A 26,153-nucleotide genomic window follows, 5' to 3' on the forward strand; every position below is an offset into this window, starting at 1 on the left:
ATGCTGACCTTGCCAGCATACCACAATCTATAATTGAATTAAAGTAGCACTGCTATTTTTAAACAATCTTCTTTTATCTTTTACGGATCAAACCAACATAAACAGTCATTTTTTCCCTTGGAGACTATGGTTCAAATATTATAAATCCCTCAAGACTTGAATCATCCTGAAGCCAGTACTGAACTTCCTCTACTAATATTGAATGGTTCTGCCCACAATATCAACACCAAACATAACTGTATTAAACTAAATTTCACTGGCCACATACGATCCAAAATTCCTTATATATTCATGTGTCTAAGAGCCTCTTAAGCCCCACTATCATATCTGCTTTCACCACCACTACCGGCAACCCATGCCACGCACCCATTAATGTATAAAAAACCTGCACACACACACCTTCTGAGCATTTACCCTCTCATCTGAATTCACATCCTCCAGTATTTGACACTTACCCAAGGAAAAAGATTTTAATTGTCCACCCTTCCATTAAAATTTTAATGAACCTATCAGGTCTCTCCTTAGTATGCCACAGAAAAAAACTAATTTGTCCAACTTCTCTTACAGCCTACATCCTCTAATCCAGGGGTTTCATTCTATAAGAACCAGTCAAGTTAAATTCTTTATAGAAACATAACAAAACCCTTTTTGCAGGGTGCCACCAATTGCCATGGATTTTAAGAAAAATTAGAAGCTAGTCCATCTCTTCCCAGTACAAATATAGTAAATCAAGAATAAAATTCATTTGTTCAGGTGAAAGCTACAAGTCATTCTTCCAATGATTTTTATTGCCAGATCACCAAACTGGGAAAGGCCCACACTTACATACTTCCTACCTCGTACAACAGGTGTCATTAGTATTTTCTGACTGTGTGCAAATCAAATAGCATTAGAAAACCATAAGATGCTTTAATGACAAGGCACCTGTTCAGAATTGAACAAACATCACAAAAATTTTGGACTACTAGAGTTATTAGTAACTAGATCTGTGATTAACTTTCATTACAAACCTGGTTATTTTACTCTTGCAGTAGGGATTCCGAGAGCCTGAGGCACAATATCGACGACTTGGTCTTACAGAAGAAGCAGGAGTGTGATAAAATATTCTTTGCTTTCTTTCTGGTTCTAATACAAGGATCAAATCAAACCAAACCATATCAGTGGATTCTCTAAAAACACAGCACATCAGATACAAAACATATACACCTGGAGTGTGGCATTTCATAACAGTTTTCCTTTGGCATAAATAGTATTGCTGGAAAGGGGCAGGGGAGATTCAGGATGTTAGTGAAATGAACCAGTTTGGTTCGAGAGTTCAAAGTACATTTGAACCTTCAGCCCCGAGATCTGTCCTCTTGCAGGCAAGCCACAAAACAGAGAAACTCAATCAAACACCATTAAAAAACACTCAAAGACCATCAAGCACCCAAGGAACAAATCCTGCAAAAAATAAAAAAGTCAACAAATAACACAGAATATAAACCAGAGAGTCCCCAGAAATGAGTCCACAACCACAGGAGCCCAGTGACTGCAGGCCGCAGCACAGAGCCAGTTCAACACTGCAGCGGGTCCAGCCCGATGCCTGCAAGCTACAGCCATGGAACCAATTCAACACTGAGGTGAGTAAAGCCCCTCAGACAGTAAGCTGAACACCAATTTGCCCTCTGCCTCAGCATCTTGATCTTTAGATGAGACTCGAGCAACTGGTTCTCCCTAGAGCAGAGGAGATTAAGAGGATATAGCAAAGGTGCATACAATTTTGAGGGGTATAGAATAAATGTTCTGCAGGGAACTTTAAGATAACACCAGAGGGCAGAGATTTAGGGTGAGAGAAGATATTCAAAAGGAATGCGAGGAGACTCTAGAGGATGCTGGAATCCAGAGAAACAATCTGCTGCAGGAACTCCATAGGTTGAGCAGCACCAATGGGCAGGCGGAGCAGAGAAATGTCAGCATTTCTGGTCGAAAAGCTACCCCAGGACAAGAGAAATGAGAGGACCTCTTTCATCCAGTGAGAGGCAAGTACCTGAAATGCACTTGAAGAGAGTACTGAAGCTGTGATGAATTCAAGAAATGAGCTCCTGAATTACCTAGGCATAGTGTTGGGCAACTGAATTAACAAGGGAACCCTCCCCACCCGAGTCAGCATGGACAAGTTAGGCCAAATAGTCCATTCTGATTCATTTCAGCAGCCAAATCAGAAATATATTAAAGATCAGAAACAAAGAAGCCAAAGCAAGAAAGTACACATTCCCTAGGGAGAAAGCAAACAAGGAAAAGATTAAAAGTTGACCGGTGTTGGACAACAGCAGATGTAAAGCAGATATACCTGGAGCTTGGTATTTCTCAATAGTTTTTCTTTGGCGTAAATAGTAGCGCTTTGGCGTGTCCTCTTCACCATCCTCTTCTCTATCTTCAATTTCCTCTATGATTAAAGATCGAGACATAATTACTTGTTAATTAAAATTTTCTGAAAGTAGACAAATAGTCAACTCTTACAAAAATCTCCATCTATGCAACCCGTTTACTGTGGTGAAACATTACAAGGCATTTCACAGAAGCTTTATTAATCGGAAGTCTGAAGTCAGGCTTTTAAAAGCATACAATCAAGAGGATTTTCAAACCAAACTAACTACTTAAAGAATAACTAGATGGTAGTCTAACTCAATAAACAATGGGAGATGCATGAAAGTAACTAATTCAAATTAGGGCATAATAATACAGAATATAAAAACATACAGGTACTATAACAGTAGTTTTAACAGCATATAGTACTGTTCACAAAGGAAAGACATTAGACACTAGTCTATAGTAGATAGAAACCTATAGCACAAGCCTTGGTAATCCGGTCTGTTGTAATTAACGTACATTGTGATTCTTTGAAACTTAACTAATTCAGTCCCACTCATTGACGGCACTTTAAGCACAAAGACTTTAGTTGCACTTTGACACAAAATGTGTTAGAAAAATATAAAGGTTTCTTCAAAAGGAAATCACAGGATTGTTTATGCTTGACTAATGTCCCTTACCACCACTACCATCTTCATGATCCTCCGAGGTTTCTTCATCTATTGTTTGAGTTGTTCTTTTCTTTTTCACACATGAAAACACATCCAGATTCTCCTTCACAAATAGGGAAAGGACAGTATCAATAGAACACTGATGCAAAATCTTAAGAGGTTTACCCGTCTGAGAGGACCATGTTTGGCCTCACTCAGTTTTATACCTTGGTTAAAACTAGAGAGCTTAAAAAGTGGCCAATGAAAAAGACAGACATGCATATCTGAAGTACTTTTCATAACCATTTCATGGTAATCCAAAGCATTTCAGAGCCACTGAAGTGTCTGAGCTGCAATTATGATTGTAATGTAGGAAATAAGACAGCGAACTCCCACAAAGAACAATGCAACCAGATGATCTGATTTATGTCACTGTTTGAGGAATAATTACCAGGGCACCAGAATAACTCTCCTACCATTCCTCCAATAAATAAACAAATCACTGGGAGAACTTCTACATGCAACTCAGAAAACCATTTAAATCTCAATAATAAAGCTTTACTCAGTGCAACACAAGACTAAAATTATGTGTTGCCCAAAGTATAAACCTACTTCTTCTTCTTCTTCTTCTGTATCGTTGAGTACTCTTAAATTCTCCAATTCTCTCATTCTCTTACGACGCAGTTTCTTCATGTCATCCATTTTCTGCAAAACTGCTTCAGCAGTGCTGGTCAATGTTGAAAAAAAATATAGTTTCTGGTAAGAGACAGCAATAGATCAATTCCTAATAACTGAATCTTAAGCAGGAAGATTTTCTCAGCTCTTACTTTGTGATCAATTTATCAAAGAGCACAGATTGGTTTAAAGTATTGTAGCGATTTCTTCGGAGCCGACAGCTGCGCCGCACCTCTGTATCAGTACCACCTTCTTGCACTCTATTCACTTCCATTTTTGATCTGCTGCACTGGACTGATCGGGTGTTGGGAGCTGTATTCATTGGAAAGGGTAGCATGCATTACCATTAACCATGCTCAACATATTTCATTAATACTTGTCTCACCTATGATTAAAGTACACCAGAGGAAGTAAAGTCAAAGAAAACTAATACAAAATATAAAAGCAAAAAAAAAAAGAAAATTGAAGTGGGGAAACTATTTTATGCAAGATTAGATTAGTGCAAGGATTTTAAAGGGATCAATTAAAACAGCAAATTCAATACACAAGTTTGGTTACCCTGCATGCATGTGAATGTGGAGAGTGAGATAAATAGTGATGAAAAACAGGCTCAGATAGAAATATGACATTGTGATAACAGAAACTGCGGGAAAAAAAAGACAGAACTGAGCATTAAATATTTCTAATTACAAGGCATATGGGAAGGAAAGAAACAAGGAAAAGAAGTGTTCATTAAAGAATATTTCGCTGGAGAGAGGGCCGAAAAAGGAGTCAAATACAATTTGTTTAAACAGAGCAGTGAAACAGTCAAACAGTAAAGGAAGCATTACAGTCTTTGTGTGTGATCAGCAGTGAAGGGAAATAATACAAAGCATCAAATGTGCAGGAAAACTGTCAAAGTACAAAAAAAGTAGTTGGGGGGGGAGGGTTTTAACGATTCTAATGTAAACTAAGACCATCATAACGTTAAGAGCAAAGGGTGAAGAATTTCTAAAATGTGTGATGGTTATTTTTCCAGGGCACTTAGTTTTTCATCCAGTGTAGTCAGCATTGCTAGATGTGGTTCTGGAGTCTGAATATGCTAAGGAGATAATGATACAACCTACAGGGGGACAAAAAAGGAACAAGATTAAAAGTAATTCAACCGTGGAAGTCAATTTTAATGAAATGAGTGGACCTAGTTTAGTTAAGTTTGAAACAAAACACTGGCAGGCAAAACTGTAACATAACAATGGGCTGGCTGCCTGCAAAGAAGAGAAGATTTAAGAGAGAACTGTGGTACTTCCCCAAAACAAGCAGAGTTCTCTTGATGCAAGTCTCTCAATGTTGGTAGTGGGCTTGGAGTGGTGACAAGGAGGGTAGGTACCTCATTGGGGTCATCAGGTGGGCACCCTGCTTCTTTGACGTTTTGTTGATAAGCCCACGGCATCTCCAGAGGGCTCAACAGTGCTATCTGGCATCCCAGATACACCACCCTCAGTTCCATACCCTCCTGTCTTCATCTTGCAGCCCAGTTGTTGTCTTTCCTTTTAAACCAAATCCAATTGCTGCTTTCTTCTGCTGCATTTGACAAGGACTTGATTGCTTGTTGGAGGGAGACACCCCTCACCCCCACCATCTTCAATAGACTGGTTGTAGATGTAGCCACAAATCCCCTGCATCCCACTTCTACAGGGAAAATCTTGGTCTTCCAGCCTTTCTGAGCAGCTTCAGTTGCCAGTTCAGAGTACTTGGTCTTTTTCCTCTCATAAACCTCTTCAACGCCATCTTCCCATGGTACTGTCAGTTCCACAACATATGCCAGCTTGGCTGTTGTGGACCACAGGACTATGTCTGGCCAGTGCTATAGCCGCAATGTCTGGGGGAAACACAAGCTTTTTCCCCCCAAGTCCACGTCCATTTTCCACTCCTGAGCAACCTGCAGAAGGCTTACCTCTTTTGATGTTATATGCTGCTCTGGAGGTTGGCCTGCTGGTACAAATCGTGTGACGTGAACATCTCTTGCCGATGTTAGTGGGAGAACATTAGTGGTGACTTGCCTCTGATTGAAGCCAGCTATCTGAGAACTTGGTTATGCCGCCAAATATACCACCCCTGGCTGAGGCTCGTGGTGCATCCTGTTAGTGATCCAGGTGCTTGACAAAGAGAGCAAGCTGTATCTTCTCCCCCATGGTTCATGTTCTGGGGTGTGGGTAGGAGGTCATAAGTGGCTCTCATGACAAAACTTAGCCAAGGTTAATATGAAGTTAAACTGCATATGACATAAAGGGCTACAAAAACTTGGAAGAACTAGGCTGATTCCAAACAATGCTATGAGCAAATGAAAATTAAAAAGAGAAGCAAAGAATGCACATAGTTGGTAAAATGGGGACTGAAGAGTTCTATTGGCATAATAAAGCACAAAAGGCTAGAATATAGAGGAATGGAACCCATAAAGCACATAAATGGGCATTTTCACATGCATACTAAGGGCACTATTAAGGCACAAAATGTGAACTTTGCATTCTGTATCAGGGACTTGGCTATTTCCAAAGTAATTGAGATGGTGATAGGAGACAGTTGAATACCAGATGTTAGCACAGGATCTGATAGAAAAGTCACCAACAAGATGAATTCTGAGGGAAGTATGGGAGGAAACAGCAGGGATTCTAGTCAATATCTACCAATGTTCTTAGAATATAGGATTAATGCAAGAGGATTTGACAGGAGTAAATATTACTCTCCTTTTAAAATGGGAGCAAGGATAAGCCCATCAACTGTAGGCCAGTCAGTTTAATTTCAGTAGATGGAAAAAATTGATGCAGAATAGGATTGAGAGTTGGCTGAAGAAAGAGAAACAAGGCAAGCAAGCATGGATTTCTTAAAAGCAAACCTTGGTTTTTTGATTAGGTAATATATAGATTTGATAAAATGCAACGGGCTTCAGGAAAGCTTTCTGATTCAGTGCTTCAATAGGCTTGTCAGCAAGCTATGCAATTATGGTATACGTAAATGACTAAACAGACAAGAGGAAGTCAAATTCCTCTTGAGGTCATCCGTATTGGGAACCCCCTCTCCCCACCCCTGCCACAATAATGACTTGGATTCAAGGCCTCAAACCATAGTTTCTAAATTTGCAGACACTGAACATAAATAGGCTAGTGGAAGGGTCAGAAGCATAACAGATAAAGCTCAAAGCAATAAAGTGCAAGGTGACATATTTTGTAGGAAGAATAAGGCATAGTATAAATGATACTGTTCTAAAAAGGGGTGCAGGAACAGCACAGGGTCTGGTGGTACGTCTGAATAAGTCATTGACAATAGTAGGGCAAGATGAGAACGTAGCATGATGATATACAGTTGCAAGAAAAAAAGTTTGTGAACCCTTTGCAATTACCTGGTTTTCTGCATTAATTACTCATGAAATGTGGTATGATCTTCAGTTAAGTCACAATAATAGACAAACACAATCAGCTTAAACTAACACACGAAGTACTTCTCTTCAATACTGAGTACACCATTTAAACAATTATAGTCTAGGTTCAAAAAAGTATGTGGACCTCTGGGGAAATGCCTTCTACAAAAGCAATTTGGAGTCAGGTGTTCCAATCAATGAATGCTGAAGGAGGTGAAAAAGAACCCAAGGGTAACAGCAGAAAACCTGCAGAAATCTCCAGAACTTTCTAAAATCTCTATCCATGTGTCCACTAAGAAAAACGCTGAACAAGAAGTGCTCATGGAAGGACACCACTGCTCTCCAAAGAAAAAAAACCATTGGTGCACATCTCAAGTTTGTAAAAGACCACCTGGATGTTCCACAACACTTCTGGGACAATGTTGTGGACAGATGAGACAAAGTTGAACTTTTTGGCAGAAATGCGCACCGCTATGTTCAGAAGAAAAATGGCACTGCCCAACACCACCAAAAACTCATGCCAACTGTGAAGCATAGTGGAAGGAGCTCCTTCTAAAGGAGGATCTATCAGTATAAAATACAAGGTTTCACATACTTTTTCCAGCCTGGACTGTGAATGATTAAATAATATGTTCAATAAAGACATGAAAAGTACAATTGTTCGTGTGTTATTAGTTTAGGCAGATTGCATTTGTCTATTATTGTGACTTAGATGAAGATCAGACACTTTGAGTAATTAATGCAGAAAACACTTTATACTTTTTCTTGTAACTGTATGCAATTCAGTTATACATATAACCTTTAATGAAGGATGTGTATACATACACAGTCCACCAGAAATCTAGAATGCAACAAACTTAGAAGCTGCTTCCTTGTCTGCTGACCATTTTCACCACACGCTGCACGAAATTTTATGCCATGTCGCTGCTTGAAATGCTGAAGTCACCCTTCACTGTAATCACACTCATAATCAGTCCTAATTCATGAAATTATTTCAGTTTTCCTTCATCTCCTGACAGTTCTACACCATTGCTATTGCAGAGTTTAAAACACTTCGAGAACTTTATCTAGTTGTGAACTTTGTCCATCTTTCATTGTTTTCCTTATGCACATCTGTTTATCTGATTTGCTGTCAATAAAGAACTGGAGCAACTTTTCTATTTGTTTCTTTATATCATAAGCTGGGGAAGAGCTAATGTTATACAAGTCGAATATGCTTTTCACAGACACACCACTGTCAAGATTTTTCCAGAACTTCCACCTTACCTTGTATGGACAACGTATGGTGTTTGCGCTGTACACCACGAGAAGCACTTCCTTTATTCATTGAAGACATGACTGGGGCTAGATTGACACAGGTTATAAAGATAAATGCAGTATAACAGAGGAATGACTTGTTTCTTTTAAAGACTGTACCAACAGCTAATTCTGCTAAAGGCACCACCAAAACAGAGGTGGCGGGTATATATACATACATCTCCAAGTAATAACTGAAAAAGAATAGCTCTTACTGAAAAATGATTACTTAAATGTATTATTACATCCATATCCTTCTCCTGACAAGTGCCAAATGTATTATTCTACTCAGGAGATGCACTTCAGCACCATTTGTAAAACTGAAGTTTCTACGAGGGATGAGTGATAAGTTCATTGCCCAAGGTAGAAGGGGTCAATTTTAGAAAACTTAGCACATTTATTTTTCAACATAGTCCCCTCCTACATTTACACACTTAGTCCAGCAGTCATGGAGCATACGGATCCCTTCTTTGTAGAATTGGTCCACAGCAGGGGTGATTGATAAGTTCGTGGCCTAAGGTAGCAGGAAATTTTATTAACTTCATACTTTCTGCATAATCACTCAAAGAGTTGAACTGCATATGCATGTAACGAGAGCTGTATAACTCATCTCCTTCGACGTTAGGCCAGGAACTTATCAATCACCCCTGCTGTGGACCACTTCTGGAGGTCCAAGAAGCTGACTTCTACAAAGAAGGGATCCGTATGCTCCATGACCGCTGGACTAAGTGTGTAAATGTAGGAGGGGACTATGTGGAAAAATAAGTATGCTGGGTTTTCTAAAATTGACGCCGTCTACCTTAGGCCACAAACTTATCAATCACCCCACGTATATTAGACAACAATAACTTGTACTTTTAAGTTAAAGATTCACACAGTTTTACAATTTTGCTAAGAACCTTTGAGCAATGTAACATGCTATCACTCTTAGTATTTTCAGGTTGAATTAAAACAAGGAGTCCCAAATGAAATTAAAACAAAACTAAGTTATTCTTTTAAAAAGAACTGGCTATCAGCTGAGAAAATACATAAAAGTTACTTGGGGGGAGGGGGGGGGGGGAACTTACCTTTATTGATACCTTTTACTTTTAGCCTTACTGATTGTCTGCAAAAACAAAAAGAGTTCCTATGTTTTCATTTCAGAGTTTAAATACATTTTGGAAGGGGAAAGGTGAAAGGGCCAGATGATAGCAAGATTAGCTTACTACTTAAGATCTCTCATGGTTTCCACATTTCTGCAGTCCAACAATGAAGTGAATTGACAGATTCAGCTCATTTGAATCTTGCAAACAAGTCCCACACCTGTGCATATAAAGAGTGGTGGAACCATCTACCACAGCCAGCAGAATAAAAGAACTTAAGAATTACAAATATGTCATTTCACCCTTCACGTCTGTTCTACCATTCAACAAGATCATGGTGCTGACACAGCTCCAACTTCCCCTTATTTTTTGAGGTAACAAATTCTATCGACATTCCACCCCCCAGTTAGGAATTTCATCCTCATCTCAGTGGTAAATGGCTAAACCCCTATTTACAATAGTGACTCCTGGTTCCTGACTCCTCAGCCAGGGCAAACAATTTTTCTGAATACATCCCGAAAAGTTTTAAGAATTTTCATGAAGATCACCTCTTATTCTAAACTTTATGGAATACAGGCCTAGTCATTCTATTGGCAAATCCACCTCCCATATTTACTGCACTTCTTCTAAAGCAGCAGTGCTTCTAAAGCACAGACTCCTTGGTTAATGGTAGGGGTCCATGGCATTTAGAAAAAAGAGGTTGGGAACCCCTGCTCCAAGGCAAACACACCCTTTTCTTGATGAGTCCAAAATTGTAACAATACTCCAGGTGAGGTCTCAAAGTCCTATACAATTGCACTAAGACACTGTTATTCCTGTACTCAAATTCCCTCATAATAAAGAGTACATGCCACTTGTCTTCCTAAGTGGTTTAATATCTGCATCTAAGATTTTAGTTATGGGTACAAGGGTACTTAGCACCCCTAGGAGATTATTATTTTCTAATCAAAAAATTCGACACAGGTTTTGCAGACGACCTCACATTTTTCCACATTCTATTCTTTCCAACATATCCTGGCCACTCCACTGAACTTGATCACATCCCTTTAAATGCTTTTTAGAATTTCCTCCCCAACTTCAAACTCACTTGTTCTGCATCATCATCAATTATAAAATGCAATATTTGGCCCTCTCAGTCAAATCACTAATACATGTGAATAGGACGCATCCAAATATCATCCTTGTACAGCCTGCAGACTTGAGAAAGATATTCATTTCTACTTTGCTTTATGTCTATTCATCAATTTTCAATACATGCTCGTATACAACTCCTGACTTCACATTCTCCATACTTGATCAACTTCCCAAATGGGACCTTATCAATAAGCCTTGTGAAAAATTAATGCACCAGATTGACTGGTTACACTTTATTGCTTCTACTAATAAGCTCCTCAAAGGAAAAGCAGATTAATCCAATATGATTAATCTTTGATAAATCTATGCTAATTCTGCTCAATCCTATTTTTCTCTTTCCACAACTCTTGTCATTACAGCCTTCATTATAAATTCCAGTATTTTTCCATGAATATATTAATAGTTTGTCTTCTTTTTCCAGATGGTGGGGTCATAGTACCTCCCCCTTCAATCTGCTGGAACTATTTCTTCACAAGTAGAGTTTTGACAGATGATCACTAATTTGTCCACAATTTTCATAGTCACCACTTTCAGTCTCAAATGCAAACAGTACATCGATTTATCAATTTTCATGGTCATCAATTTGACTCAGGATTCTCAGATTTCAGAACTCAGGTCTCTTATATTGATTCATGATATTTACAATAATGCAATGGTGCTCTCTAGTGGCAAGTTTAAATACACTGGCATCCCACTTAGCATTACTCCCAAGTAGTGCTTATTGTAATACTTCTAGCCCTGTGCCTGAACAATCAGATGCATAGCCCTCCAGAGTTTTAAGACAGACATCTGTTGGGATGAACACTGCTATGCCAGGAACCTGGCACAAATCCAACTGTGAATTGCCCTGTATTGTAGTTCAACGTGGAGAGTAGGGCCTGCCTGCAGGATCAACTGGTGCAGCTGCTCAGAACTGAGAATTGGATAACAAGACTGTGCCTGGCCTTGAACTTGTCACTCAGGATCAGGGTGAACTCTGCAGCCAAACAAGGGAAAGGGGAGACACACAAGAGAAGTGATGGGATGGGCTGTGGAATGCCAGCAATCTGTTAACATAGAGCAGAGGTGTCAATTGAACAATGGCCCACACTCACCCTGATGACCAAGATGCAGTCTTCAGCCCTGCTACCCCAATACTAAGCAGATGCATCACTTGTCCTAGTCCCCCATCAACGCCAGCCCTCACAGGTAGCTTCTCTACACCATTACTAAATATACAACAGGTACCTGACACAGCAACATTCAAAGAGGAGAGCAACCAGTTTCCCCACCACCCAGTATCACATCACAGTAGCAGGAAAGGTAGGAGCTTGTAACAGCTTCTCATCACAGCAGTCCATTTGTAACTTTTTGTGCTGGGTCTATAAATGCCCTCATTCCTGATAATCACCCTGTGTGTTAAGCAAAGTACTAAGTACATATGAAAAAATATAAACATTGTAGTGGAAAACCTGCAAGAGTAGAACAATCATAGTCAGAATAGTTGTGTTCAATTGTTTACCTGATAAATGGCTGTTCCTCTAACCCATTATCACATGACTCTTCCGTGCTCTTTTCATTGCACTTTGAATCCAAGGAGGTGTCAGTTAGATGCAACTGATTGCTCCTCTTGAAAGTAGAGAACAGATTATCATTGCTGCTTTCCTCCACATTCCCAGATAAATATTTCTGTTAAAAAAAAAGTGGAACACTTGTCAAAAATATTTATTAACATTTGTCGCAAGGTAGGCTATGAATTTATCTGCAAATCTGAGCAGTAATGGAACACACAGCCTCAGTCCCAGATAATCCTTTAAAAATAACGTACTCCATTGTAATACTTCAAGACTGACCTTTTCTTCAGGAAGAATGTGGGAAAATGGTTAACAGTTCTAACAGACTGTCAAGTGGAGTCTTTTATGGTTTACCAATTTCTGCTTGTACATCAATTATCCTTTTCCTAGTCTACAACTTCCATCAAACTATCCTCAAAACAAACGCAACTACAGGAAAATCCTGTTCAAAAACAAAATTACCAGCATATAAACTGCAGTACCAGAGGTCTCAACATAATACAGCACTGCTACACTAAGATAAGAAATGACTACCATTCCTTGCCCAGGCCACATTTTGGTAAACTGGATCACTCAGCCTTCCTCCTCCTACCTGCATACAGGCACAGACTGAAAAGCAAGACTCCAGAGATGAGCACAACTGAAGGTGGTTGTGAGAGGTAGAGGAACGATGACAGGGTTGCTTTGGTCAGTGGACCTGTATGAATACACCTCAGGTATAGGTGTGGTGTAGTGAGATGCTGAAGATGTTCTATAGGTCAGTTGTGGAGAGCGCCCTCTTCTTTGTGGTGGCGTGTTGGGGAGGAAGCATTAAGAAGAGGGACGCCTCACGTCTTAATAAGCTGGTAAGGAAGGCGGGCTCTGTCGTGGGCAAAGTACTGGAGAGTTTAACATCGGTAGCTGAGCGAAGGGCGCTGAGTAGGCTACGGTCAATTATGGATAACTCTGAACATCCTCTACATAGCACCATCCAGAGACAGAGAAGCAGTTTCAGCGACAGGTTACTATCGATGCAATGCTCCTCAGACAGGATGAAGAGGTCAATACTCCCCAATGCCATTAGGCTTTACAATTCTACCGCCAGGACTTAAGAACTTTTTAAAAGCTATTATTAATGCTTTTTGAGATAGTGATTTAGATGCATATCATATTTTTTACTGAGTTAAGTATTGTATGTAATTAGTTTTGCTACAACAAGTGTATGGGACATTGGAAAAAAGTTGAATTTCCCCATGGGGATGAATAAAGTATCTATCTATCTATCTATCTAATGGACTTTATCAAAACAGCTAGAGATGATTATGTCCCTACTGAATCATCCAGTCTTCCCCAATCAGAAGTCCTGGATGAACCATGAGATCCGAAATTTGTTGAGGGTCTGATCAGATGCTTTCAAGTCTAGAGACCAAGAAAGCTACAAGAGGTGCCGGTATGGTCTCCAGGAAGCCACTTCACAGATGAAGTGGAGATTCCAGATCAAACTGGAATGAACGAGGGAAGCTCAATAGCCGCAGGAGTTTGAATCTATCTGCAGAGGGTTCTGTGCTGAACCCCCCCCTCGCTTTACATATACAACTGGTCCCAGGAATAAATAATTAACGTACGAGGAGCGTTTCATGGCCTGTACTCAATGGAGTTCAGAAGAATAATAGGGGATTCTCATTGAAACCTATAAAAATATATTAAAGGCCTAGATAGAATGAACATGGTGAGGATGTTTCCAATAGCAGGAGAGTCTAGGACTGGAGGATACAGCCTCAGAATAGAAAGACATCCCTTTAGAACAGAGATGAAGGATCTCTTTAGCCAGAGGGTGGCAAAGTGTGGAGTTCATTGCCACAGATAGCCATAGCTGCCAAGTCACTGGGTTCTTGATTAATAAGGATCTTAAAGATTACAGGGAGAAGGAAGGAAAATGGGATTGAGAGGGCAAATAAATCAGCTGTGGTCAAATAGTGGAGCAGACTCCATGAGCTAAATGGCCGAACTCTGCTCGGCTCCATGTTTTATAGTCTTAGAGTTGTAAGTCATAGAAAAGTACAGCATAGAAACAGGATATTTGGCCCATCTAGTCTGTGGCAAGCCATTTAAACTGCCTGCTCCACCTCAATTGACCTGCACAAGGACCAGACATTCCTTGTCATATGTCAAGGAATATGACATATTCCTGTCATACATGTACCTATCCAAACTTCTTTAAAATGTTGAAATCAAGCTCGCTTGCACCACTTCTTCTGACAGCTCATTCCTCACTCATGACCCTCTGAGTGAAGTTTCCCCTCATGATCCCCTTAAACTTTTCACCTTTGACCCTTAATCTAGTTATAGTCCCACCCAAACTCAGTGGAAAAAGCCTATATCACATTATTTCATATACCACTATCAAGTTTCCCCTTGGATCTTCTGCATTCTAAGGAATAAAGTCCTAACTTATTCAAACTGTCCCTATAACTCAGATCAGTCCCAGCAACATCCTTATAATTTTTCTCTGTATTCTTTCAACACTATTTACATCTTGGTGACCAAGACTGCACACGATACTCCAAATTAGGCCTCAACATCTCATACAACTTCACAATAACATCACATCTCCTGACTCAATACATTGAATGCCAATGTGCCTAAAGCTTTTTTTTAAAACGACCCTATTGGCTTGTGCCACCACTTTGAAAGAATTATGGACTTGTATTTCTCGATCCCTCAGTGACCTACTGTTAACTACACAAGACCTATACTCGTTGGTACTACTGAAGTTCAACACCTCACACTTGTCTGCATCCTTTCAGCCTATTTTTCCAGCTGGTCCAGACCCACTGCAAGCTCCGAGTCTTCCTCGCTGTCCACTACACCCTCAATTTTGCTGTCATCTGCAAATTTGCTGATCAAGTTAACCACACTATCATCCACATCAGTGATATACAGTAGATGATAAACAGACCCAACACCGATCACTGTGGCACAATACTAGTCTCAGGCCTCCAGTAAGAGAGGCAACCCTCTACCACTACTCTCTGGCTTCTCCCACAAATCCAATTTATTACCGCAACTTGAATGCCAAGCAACTGAACCCTCTTGACCAACCTGCTATTTGGGACCTTGTCATTTTCCTTGCTAAAGTCCATGTAAACAACATCCACTGCTTTGCCTACATAAACTTTCCTGGTAAATTCCTCAAAAAATTCCACAAGATTGGTTAGACATGACCTACCGTGCACAAAGCCATGCCGTCTATCCCTAATCAGTCCATGTCTGTCCAAATACTCATATCTAGTCTCTTAAATTACAAACCAATAACTTTCCCACTACTGATGTCAGGCTCACCAGTCTATTATTTCCTGGTTTATTTTTAGATCCTTTCTTAAACAGAACAACATTAGCTATCCTCCAACACCTCACTGTCGCTAAGTTGAATTTAAATATCTCTGCTACGGCCTGGCAATTTCTGAACTTGCCTCCCTCCCACAGGTAAAGAGGGAACACTTGTCAGGCCCTGGGGATTTATCCACCCTAACTTGCCTCAAGACAGCAAACACCTCCTCCTCAGTAATCTGTATAGGGTCCATGCTGCTTTGTCTCACTTCTTTCGACTCTGCAAAGAAACTTAGTGAAGTTCTCCTCCATCTTTTTTGGCACCACACATGGATTACCATTCTGAACTTCCAAAACGACCAATTTTGTCCCTTGCAACCCTTTTGCTCTTAACATTTCTGTAGAAACCCTCAAGATTGATTCCTCTTCACCTTGATTACCAAGGCAACCACGTGCCTTTTTATCCCTCCTGACTTAAGTGGTCTCTTGCATTTCTTATACTCTATAAGAACCTCATTTGTTCCTACCTGCCTATAAGTTATACACCTCCTTTCTCCCCCCTTAACCAGGGCCTCAATATCGCTTGAAAACAAAGGTTCTCTGAACCTGTTATCTTTACCTTTTATTGTGACAGGCACATAAAAGATTTGTACTCTCAAAACTTCACTTTTGAAGGCCTCCCAATTGCCAAGTATACCTTTGCCAGAAAATAGACTGTCCCAATCCACACTTGCCAAATCTTTTCTGATACCAACACCAAAAAACCTCAACCCACAGACCAGACTCATCTTCTTCCCATAGGCAGGAGGGCAGAGCAAAGTCAAGATGGCACTAAACAGCAACTCCTTTGCTTGCATCTTCAGAAACAGTTCTATTTCTATCTTTGATATCTCTTTTTTTCCCCCTCTTATTAAGTTCTTTTGAAGACCCTGACCTGGATTACGCTCAGAGCTCAGTTCTTTGCAGGAATGGGACCCACTCTCAGGGCCTCATAACCAGCCACTCGTTGATATCCCAAGGATGCGGCCTGGAAGACTAGCGCGCTTTCAGGGATTTTGGTGGCTCTGGAGATGGGCTGATTTGAGGTCAGTGCCTGTGTAAAGCATCACAGGAGAACATGGAATATCAGGCGCAGCAGGTGAGCTGCCAGTTGCGTGACCAGAGACCAGAGCCTCGGGGCCGATTCTCTGGGTGCAGAGCTCGGAAAAAGCGATGCAACAGACTTTTAACATGTTTGTTATGTCTCCCCTCTCACTGTGATGTGGGGACACCCCTTTTTCCCCTTATTAGAGAGAGCCTGTGGCATGTCGAATTACCGGGTGAATTTGGGGTTATGCAAGTCTGTGCTTTTATTCACGGTTTGCTTATGCTTGAGTGCTCAGTGGAGGGTGCCAATGCTTTTATTGCTGGTGGGGGGGACGGGGGTCGTTGCCTCGCTGCTGCTTGGGGGCTTTGGGGTTCTAATGTTTAACTGTCAATCATTCTTTGGGGCATTCATCTGTTTTCGTGGATGCTTATGAAGAAAATAATTTAGAATGTTATTGTATACATTTCCCTGATATTAAATGTACCGATTGAACCTATGATCACCAGAAGAAAAGTGTTCTACACAATTCTGTCACCTGCCCTGTCTCATTCCCTAACAGCAGATCAAGTATCGCACTCTCTCATTGGGACTTCTACATACTGATCAAGGAAACTTTCCTGAACAGATTTGACTCACTCTATCCCATCTAGTCCTTTGACGGAATTGGAGTCCCAGCGAGTACGTGGAAAGTTAAAAATCACCTACGAAAACAACCTTGCAACAGTCTGCGATCTCTCTACAAATTTGTTCCTCTAAATCCAGCACTCTATTGAGTGATCTGTAATACAACCCCATTAATGTGGTTATACATTTCTTATTCCTCATTCCACCCATAACGTCACACTGGACAGATTCTCCAGTTGGTGCTGACCGAGCACTGCAATGATATTTCCCCTGACTGGTAACGCCACTCCTCTTCTTTTAATCCCTGCCTGTCGCATCTGAAATAGCGGAACCCAGAATATTAAGCTGCCAGTCCTGCCCCTCCTGCAATCAGGTCTCAATGATGACTACAATATCATAATTCCATATGTTGGTCCACACCCTGAGCTCATCGGCCTTTCTACAATACTTCTTGCAGTAAGAAAACTACAGCCATTTTTCTAATATAAACACAGACATAGTTCAGACCACAAATTATTCAACAATTCAAATGTGGAAAGTGAGCATCATCTAACGTTTGGATTTTAGACTGCTGCCAATGAATCGAATAAAGAATGGATTGCCAATATATTGGCTGTATGGCAGGTTAATTGTAGAATAGGTATTGCAACAGAAAAGCTATTTTTGTGTCTCAGAGAGACCTGTATCTGCTCCTTTTTGAGTGGACGACGTTAAAATTTCCACTAAAATAAAGGTCAAGAGTCCTCAGAATGTTTTTTTAAAAAAGATGTGACCAGTGCTGATCTTGGAAGAGCAAACAAATAGAGCCAGATGGACATTTCTTTGCTCTGAGCAAGTTTACCATCCAAGGCTACTGAGTAGAAACCGGATAACACTGGGCAACAAAAAGTTTGCTTCTGACTACTCTTGGGTGTATCTTATAGATTTTGGGCTGCCGATAATGAAAATCACCATGAAGTTTCCCTATCATGCGCCTTTAAAAAAAATTGCCTGTATTTGTTATGTTAATTCATAATTTGAGTCAATTAAAATGTTGCCCACAACTTAAGCTAAAAAGCTTTCCCTCTTGCCATGCTTAGGCAGGGTAGATGCTACATGGTTTTAGAAAAGCTATACACTTCATGAAGAATTTCAATATTTGAGACGGGTGTTTCCCACAATGACTGATGCCATGATTAAGGAAGGTATTTTTGTTGGTCCACAAATCACACAAGTCAAAGACAGGCATTCAAGGATGTTGTTGAAAATTTTCTTAACAACAGAGCTCCAAACTACATGCAGCTGGTTGACAACATGGTTCAAGCATACTAAACCATGAAGTGTTTTGCACTAAAGATTCATTTTCTGCATCCCCAGTTAGACTTCTTCCCGGAAGATCTGAAGCTGTCAACGATGAGCAAGGTAAAAGGGTTCACCGGGTCATTGAGGTAATGGAGAAGCCGTATCAGGACACTGGAATCTATCAATGCTGGTTGAATACTGTTGGACACTTGAGCAAGAAGCCTCAGACACAGTACAAATGAGAATCATCAACAAATTTTTTTTAGCTTAGTTGAACTATTGCAAAGCATCAGCACCATTATGAAATTAAATGCATTATATTCAATAAAAGCTGATTTCTTGTTTCTCCAAATTCCTACGTGATACCATAAGACATAGGAGCAGAATGAGGCCATTCGGCCCAACGAGTCTGCTCCACCATTCCATCATGGCTGATCCCAGATCCCATTCAACCCCATACACCTGCCTTTTCACTATATCCTTTGATACTTTGACAGATCAGGAAACTATCAACTTTCACTTCTGCAAGGGCTTAGTCTCCATCACAGTCTGTGACAGAGCATTCCACAGATTCAGCCCCCACTCTCTGGCAAAAAAAAGCTCCTTTCCTCTGTTCCAAAAGGTCACTCTCAGTTTTGAGGTTGTGCCCTCTAGTTCTGGAGACCCCCACCAGAGGAAACATCCTCTGCACTTCATCTAGTCCTTTCAACGTTTAACAAGTTTCAATGGGATCCTCGCACATTCTTCTACATGCCAGTGAGTACAGGGCCAAACGCTCCTCATATGTAAACCCCCGACTCCCAGAATCATTCTCGTGAACCTCCTCTGGACTCTCTCCAGTGACAACACATCCTTTCTGAGATATGGAGCCAAAAACTGTTGACAATACTCCATGCGGCCTGACTAGTGTCTTAAAGGCTCAACTTTCTCTTAGGTTTTACATTCTATTCCCTTTGAAATAAATACCAACATGTACCAGACTCAACCTGTAAATTAACCTTCTGTGAGTCTTACATGAGAATTCCCAGTCATTCTGCATCTCCTGATGTTTGAACCTTCTCCCCATTTAGATAATAGTCCAGACCATTGTTCCTTTTACCAAAATGCATTATCATACATTTCCCAACACTGTATTCTATCTGGCTTTTTTTTTGCCCATTCTTCAATTTGATCAAGTCCTGCTGCAAACGCATTGCTTCCTTGGCACTAGCTATCTCCCATCCATCTTTGTATAATCCGCAAACTTTGCCACAAAGTCATCAATTCCATTCTCCAAATCACTAGCAATGTGAAAAGTAGCGGTCCCAATACCGACCCCTGAGGAACACCACTAGTCACTGGCAGCCAACCAGAAAAGGCTGCTTTTATTCCCACTCGCTGCCTCTTGCCTGTCAGCCATTCCTCGATCTATGCCAGTATCTTTCCTGAAATGCCTGAGGATTTTATCTAGTTAAGTAGCCTCATGAGTGGCACTTTATCAAATGCCTTCTAAAAATCCAGGTAAATGACATCCATTGCCCCTCCTTTGTCCACCCTGCTTGTTACTTCCCGAAAAACTCTTAACAGATTTGTCAGGCAAGATTTCCCTTTACAGAAACCATGCTGATTTTGACTTATTTTATCATTAGTCTCCAAGTACCTCCAAACCTCATCCTTTTTTTTTTTTTCTAAATTTTATTTAATTAAATTTTTAAATGATTACAAGTGAAGAAAAAAGGATATGTGACCCTTCCCCCCTCCCCTTAATCCCTCCCCCCTAACTACCCTATATAAAAAAAATTAAGAAAGAAAGAAAAGAAAGAAAGAAAGAGTGCCTGGTTGTTGGAAGGTCTCCACATGCTCCACGGAGTTCTTAATAACTTTAGTATATGTATTTATTTCTTTCCCCAAGTAGCCATTAATTTTCTCTTCAGAGCACCTATATATTTAATCCTGTCTTTTGTAAATAAGGGCCCCAGATTTTCAAAAATGTTTCCAAGTTTATCTGATCAGTGTTTCCGATGTAACCAAGAAACTGGTACATTTTTACATTCTACATGGTCTTGCTCTAAAATTCAACCTTTTTGGACAAATTTAAGACTTTTATTGGAACAAATTACGGGAATAAAACTTCCTCATAATCCAATATTACTTTTACTAGGTGATATTGAAGGGACAAAACCAAAACTCAAACTTAATAAATATCAGAAAGAATTTATAAAAATTGCGCTGGCTGTAGCCAAAAAGGCTATTGCAATTACTTGGAAATCAGATACATATTTAAGTATAGATTGTTGGAAAAAAGAAATCTATGGCTGTATTCCATTAGAAAAAATTACTTATAACTTAAGAGATAAATATGAAACATTTTTCAAACCTCATCCTTGATAACAGACTCCAACACTTTCCCAACCACTGAGGTTAGGCTAACTGGCCTATAATTTCATCTCCTTTGCCTTCCTCCCTTCTTAGAGTGGAGTGACATTTGCAATCTTCCAGTCCTCCGGGACCGTGCCAGAACCAAGTGATTCTTGAAAGATCATGACCAATGCATCTGTTATCTCTTCAGCAACCTCTCTCAGGACTCTGGGATGTTGTCCATCTGGTCTAGCTGACTTATCCACCTTGGGACCTTTCAGTTTGCCCAGCATTTTTTCCTTTGTAATAGCAACAGCACTCACTCCTGCTCCCTGACCCTCACAGACCTCAGGCACACTGCTAGTGACTTCCACAGTGAAGACAGATGCAAAGTACCCATTCAGTTCGTCTACCATTTCTTTATCACCCATCAGCATAATTTTCCAGTGGCCCAGTATCAACTCTCACCTCTCTTTTACTCTTTGTAAAACTGAAAAAAACTTGTAGTATTCTGCTTTACGTTGTTAGTTTGCCCACATACTTAATCTTTTCCCTTCATATAGCCTTTTGTTTTAAAATAAAAAACAGAAAATCTGCAGACGCTGGAAATGACACACACACCAAATGCTGGAGGGTGCTGCTGAAGGGTCTCGGCCCAAAACATTGACAGTACTCTTTTCCATAGATGCTGCCTGGCCTACTGAGTTCCTCCAACATTTGGGCTGCTTTCATAGCTTTTTATTAGTCGCCTTTTGTTGGATTTTAAAAGCTTCCCGATCAACCAACTTCCCACTCACCACAAGTAGTCTGAAAATACATTTTGTGTTCAGCTTCAAGCATCTACCATGAACAAACAAAAAAATTCTGAGGAAGCAACACTTCAAAAATTGTTGTGCGATGTAATTATAATATAAAAATGGTTATACCAATTAATTTGTTTACCCAGTTGTAATCAATGTCGGAAACCAAGAATTCAGTCTGGTCAGAACTGGCTGCCAACATAGTCATAACAAAAAGCAACGTTATCTTGTTATTGAAAAAAAATTAGTGCGCAATTAAAGTAGAAGGAGAAGCAGCGTGCAGACATAAAATAATGAATAAGCATATATTTTTCTGGAGTGGGTGGGAAGTAATGACCATTGATGCACTTGCAAGTTCAGCCCCAGCTTTTACAGCCATTCGATGTGGCTAGTGTTATTCAGGCGATGCGAAAGGCGCTATGGTGGAGATAGAGGACTTTCAGTGTAGCTATGAATGCTGGGAAACGGCTCCTTTCATATATGACTGGGCAGTTCGCAAAACTACATTAATCGTCCAATTTAATGCAGCAAGGGAAGTGGGTGGGGTGTCAGAAGTGAGTGGATATGAGTGAAAAGCGGCAGGGGCGGACAGTGAAGGACTTCAAGTGGGGGTGCACTAAGCTCACCCTGGGCCCATGTGGCCGGTTAATTCCGAAGCCGCGGACAGTGTCAAGGAGGCCGGAAGAACAGGGAAGGAGAAAGGAACGCACAACCTCATCTCAATGAATATCAGCCAAGAGCAGGACGGCCGGAAGCTCCGTCCTCAAAACAACCCCACCCCCTCGGCCGAAAAGGCGCGCGTCAACCCACTGATAACAACGCCTTCCCTCCTTTCCGCCCAGAGAGCCTCGGTAGGGGGCGGGGAAGGGGAAAAAAAAAGATATTTGAGACAGAATAGAGCCCCAGATCCCAACCTTCCAGCGGGGATAAATTGGCCGGTGCCTGGTGACAGCCACTCAAGCCCGTGGTGGTCTGAACCTGTGATCAGCGACCTCCCTCATCCCTGAGAGTTCCGCGTGTCCGCTCACCAATGAATCCTGGGTTCTCTGGCCGAAAGACGAGGTGTCACCGTCTGACAAGGCGATGAATTCCGAGCTGGAGTCGAGGCAAAGCGACGCGCCGCTCCTCAGTATCACCATGGTGGGGACGCTGCGCCTGCCAAACGTTAGTCAGCAACCTCTCGCCCAACCGCTGACTTTTCTAGCGCCAGAACTTTCCCGCGCACCTCTCGCCGCCGCACTCGTTACCGCTCCTTCCGCCGAGGAAAGTAGACCTCATTTATCTCCACTTAATAACCTGCTACTCCACACAGAACAAGCAAAGCCCTCAACCAAATGAGCAAATCTGGTGAATATGTAGGTTTTTCCATGGGTTAGGAAAACACATAATTACGTATACTCTTTAGCGCGGAGGTATTCAGTTTTTAAATCGAAAGGAGGGGCAAAGACAAATCGAGGTCCCTTATTGGCGAACACTCCAGCGAATCAGTGTCGGCTTCCAAAGCGCGAGCCAAACAGGTGGCTTGCAACAAAAAGTCGGTAAACATTTGATCTGTGACGTGACGAACGGGTCGTGGTCAAAACAAAGAAACACGTGGGTTCCCCGTTGCCTTTTCGTGGAGGTTGGAGGCATTGTCAGGCGTTCGTTCTCGAGTGGCTCTTAATCTTCCTGTGTAAGATCCTTCCTGCACAGTTAAAATCTCATCCCCAACGCATGCTGCCCTCACGGACTTACAAAACCATCCCACGCCTTCATCTTGGCCTCCCTGATCACATCTCCATAATGTTAAAAGTTCAAAGTAAATTATATTATCTAAGTACATACATGTCACCATATAAAACCCTGAGATTTATTTTCTTGCGGACATAGAACAATAACCATAACAGAATCAATGAAAGCTTGTCAAACTAGTGCAGGAGAAAACTGTGCAAATACAAAAAGAAGAAATAATAACAAATAAATAAGCGATAAGAACATGAGATGAAGATATTTCAATGACAGAGCGTGAAGTTGAGTGAATTTATCCCCTTTTGGCTCAAGAGCCTGATGGTTGAGGGGTAATAACTGTCCTTGAACCCGGTGGTGTGAGTCCTGAGACTCTTATAGACAATAGGTGCAGAAGTAGACCATTCGGCCCTTCGAGCCTGCACCACCATTTTGAGATCATGGCCAATCAATTACTATCAATACCCGGTTCCTGCCTTGTCCCCATATCCCTTGATTCCCCTATCCATAAGATACCTATCCAGCTCCTTCTTGAAAGTATCCAGAGAATTGGCCTCCACTACCTTCCGAGGTAGTGCATTCCAGACCCCCACAACTCTCTGGGAGAAGAAGTTTTTCCTTAACTCTGTCCTAAATGACCTACCCCTTATTCTCAAACCATGCCCTCTGGTACTGGACTCACCCAGCATCTGGAACATATTTCCTGCCTCTATCTTGTCCAATCCCTTAATAATCTTATATGTTTCAATCAGATCCCCTCTCAATCTCCTTAATTCCAGCATGTACAAGCCCAGTCTCTCTAACCTCTCTGCGTAAGACAGTCCGGACAACCCAGGAATTAACCTCGTGAATCTACGCTGCACTTCCTCTACAGCCAGGATGTCCTTCCTTGTATTTTCTTCCTCATGGTAGCAGTGAGAAGAGGGCATATCCTGGGTGGTGGGGGTTCCTGATAATGAATGCTGCCTTCCTACGACAACGTTTCACACAGATGTTGGGTGGACACCACTCAGCCAGATACAGCTGGCTGGCAGCTGCTGAAAATGGAGAAACCAGTCAAGAGACAGGTCACTGTATAGCCTAATCAGGCAATCTCTTTACTTCAGGGATGTTTTGATTGTTAACTGGCAGATGTTCAGGAGGCCAACGCAAACAGAGAAGACACAGAGCTCGAGGAATATGTCTCATCTGTCACTGGCTACATCAGTACGTGTGTGGATGACTTTGGTACCTCAAGAGCAGTCATTCCACGGCTGAATCAGAAGCCCTGGCTGAACATTGAGGTGCACTACTCATTAAATGCTCGGGACACTGTCTTCAAGTCCTATGATGGAACAGCTCTCAATGAGAAACCTCATCTGAGGCCTCAAGGGTAGGGCTAAGTCTGTCCACGCTCAACGAAAAGATTAGGAACATCTTTCCACGAACGACCCCCAGCGTATGAGGCTGGGTATCAGGGGTATTACTGACCATGCAAGGGAAAACAGTGTTGACTGTATCTGTGGTGCCTCCCTTGCAGATACTTTAAATAACGTTTATGTACACCTCAAGACATGCAGCACAACGCTGGCCCCTCCCAGATGAGCAGCCAGTCTGTGACAGCAGCAGACGTGAGAAGGACTGCAGAAGGACTTCTCCCATAAGGTGTCCGGGCCAGACAACACCCCAAGTTGGGTACTCAGGGAGGAAGCGCAACAGCTTACCGAGTTTACTCACCCAGGCTGCTGTCCCCTCATGCCTCAAATCAGCCACCATCATCCCCGTACCAAAGAACTCTACGCCCTCAGAACAAAATGACTACTGCCCGATGGCACTGATGCCAATCATCATGAAATGCTTTGAACAGCTGGTAATGGCACATTTCAAAATCTCCATTCCTGCCACACTGGACATTCATCTTTATGCTTACCGATAGAACCACTCCATGAAATGCCTTAGCAGCTGTCAGGCACCTGGCCTTAACACACCCGGCAAACAAGGGCACTTACGTTAGAATATGCCGCCTCTGAATTTCAGTTCAGCATGTCCCCACAGACCTGGGTGAACAAACTCCTGCTCCTCAGTCTGAATACATCTCTGTGCAACTGGGTGCTGGACTTCCTAACCAACAGACCCAAGTTGTCAGGATGCACAACCGCTCCTCCCTCCCCATCATCCTCAGCACAGATGCCATCCAGAACTGAGTGCTGAGCCCATTGCTGTACACTCTGCTCACACATGACTGCACAGCCAAACACCCGAGAGAACACATTGTCCAGTATACCAATGACATAACAGTAGTGGGACTCATCACCAACAACCTGACACTTTCCTCAATGTCAACAAGAACCAACTGGCATCCCCAATGGACCTTGAGGCAAGTGGTCCCAGGTTCGAATCCTTGCACATTTTCCATACGTACCAGGCTGAACGTCAAGCTGGCAACTCGGCCTCATAAAAAACAGACAAAAATGCTAAAGAAATGGCACAACGAGACAGGACGCAGAAAGGAACAACAACAATGCCAATAAGACAAAGGGGATGATTATTGACTTCTGGAGAACTTGCATCCCTGTATCGGTGGCACAGCAGTGGAAACTGCAAGCAGTTTGAAACCAGAGAGCGCACATGTTGCACAACCTCTCATTGTCCCAGTATACATCTCACGCAATCAGGAAAGGTCACCAACGCCTCTGCATTCAGAGGAGGCTGAAGAGAGCTGGACTGTGCACATCTATACTCGAGTCTTTCTACTGAAGCACATAGAGAGCATCCAAACGAACTGCATCAGTACATGGTATGGAAACAGCACTGCAGCGGATGGGAATGCTTCGCATTAGGTGATCAAACCGCCCAATGCATCACAGGCACCATCCTA

The 26,153-nt window shown here is 41.7% G+C and overlaps 1 protein-coding gene across 3 annotated transcripts in view; it reads right to left on the minus strand.

Moving 5' to 3' along the window:
* Positions 1-22,904, minus strand: part of LOC140730194 (ATPase family AAA domain-containing protein 2-like) — a 48,307-nt gene extending 25,403 nt beyond the window's left edge. Inside the window, exons 1-9 of one of the 3 annotated variants that reach the window (XM_073050365.1) lie at positions 22,600-22,881; positions 12,082-12,248; positions 9,432-9,469; positions 8,335-8,412; positions 3,827-3,986; positions 3,612-3,726; positions 3,030-3,120; positions 2,330-2,425; positions 1,011-1,125 (exon numbers count right to left, since the gene is read on the minus strand). In XM_073050365.1, coding sequence (XP_072906466.1) covers positions 1,011-1,125; positions 2,330-2,425; positions 3,030-3,120; positions 3,612-3,726; positions 3,827-3,986; positions 8,335-8,412; positions 9,432-9,469; positions 12,082-12,248; positions 22,600-22,710 — 971 coding nt within the window. In that variant the 5' untranslated portion in view covers positions 22,711-22,881. Of the gene's footprint in view, positions 1-1,010; positions 1,126-2,329; positions 2,426-3,029; positions 3,124-3,611; positions 3,727-3,826; positions 3,987-8,334; positions 8,413-9,431; positions 9,470-12,081; positions 12,249-22,599 lie in introns of all 3 variants that reach the window. The other 2 variants (XM_073050356.1, XM_073050369.1) reach the window with 2 other exon arrangements.
* Positions 22,905-26,153: the final 3,249 nt, after the last annotated feature.

This window comes from Hemitrygon akajei, chromosome 1, assembly GCF_048418815.1.
Source record: "Hemitrygon akajei chromosome 1, sHemAka1.3, whole genome shotgun sequence".
In the NCBI taxonomy this organism is placed as follows: Eukaryota; Metazoa; Chordata; class Chondrichthyes; order Myliobatiformes; family Dasyatidae; genus Hemitrygon; species Hemitrygon akajei.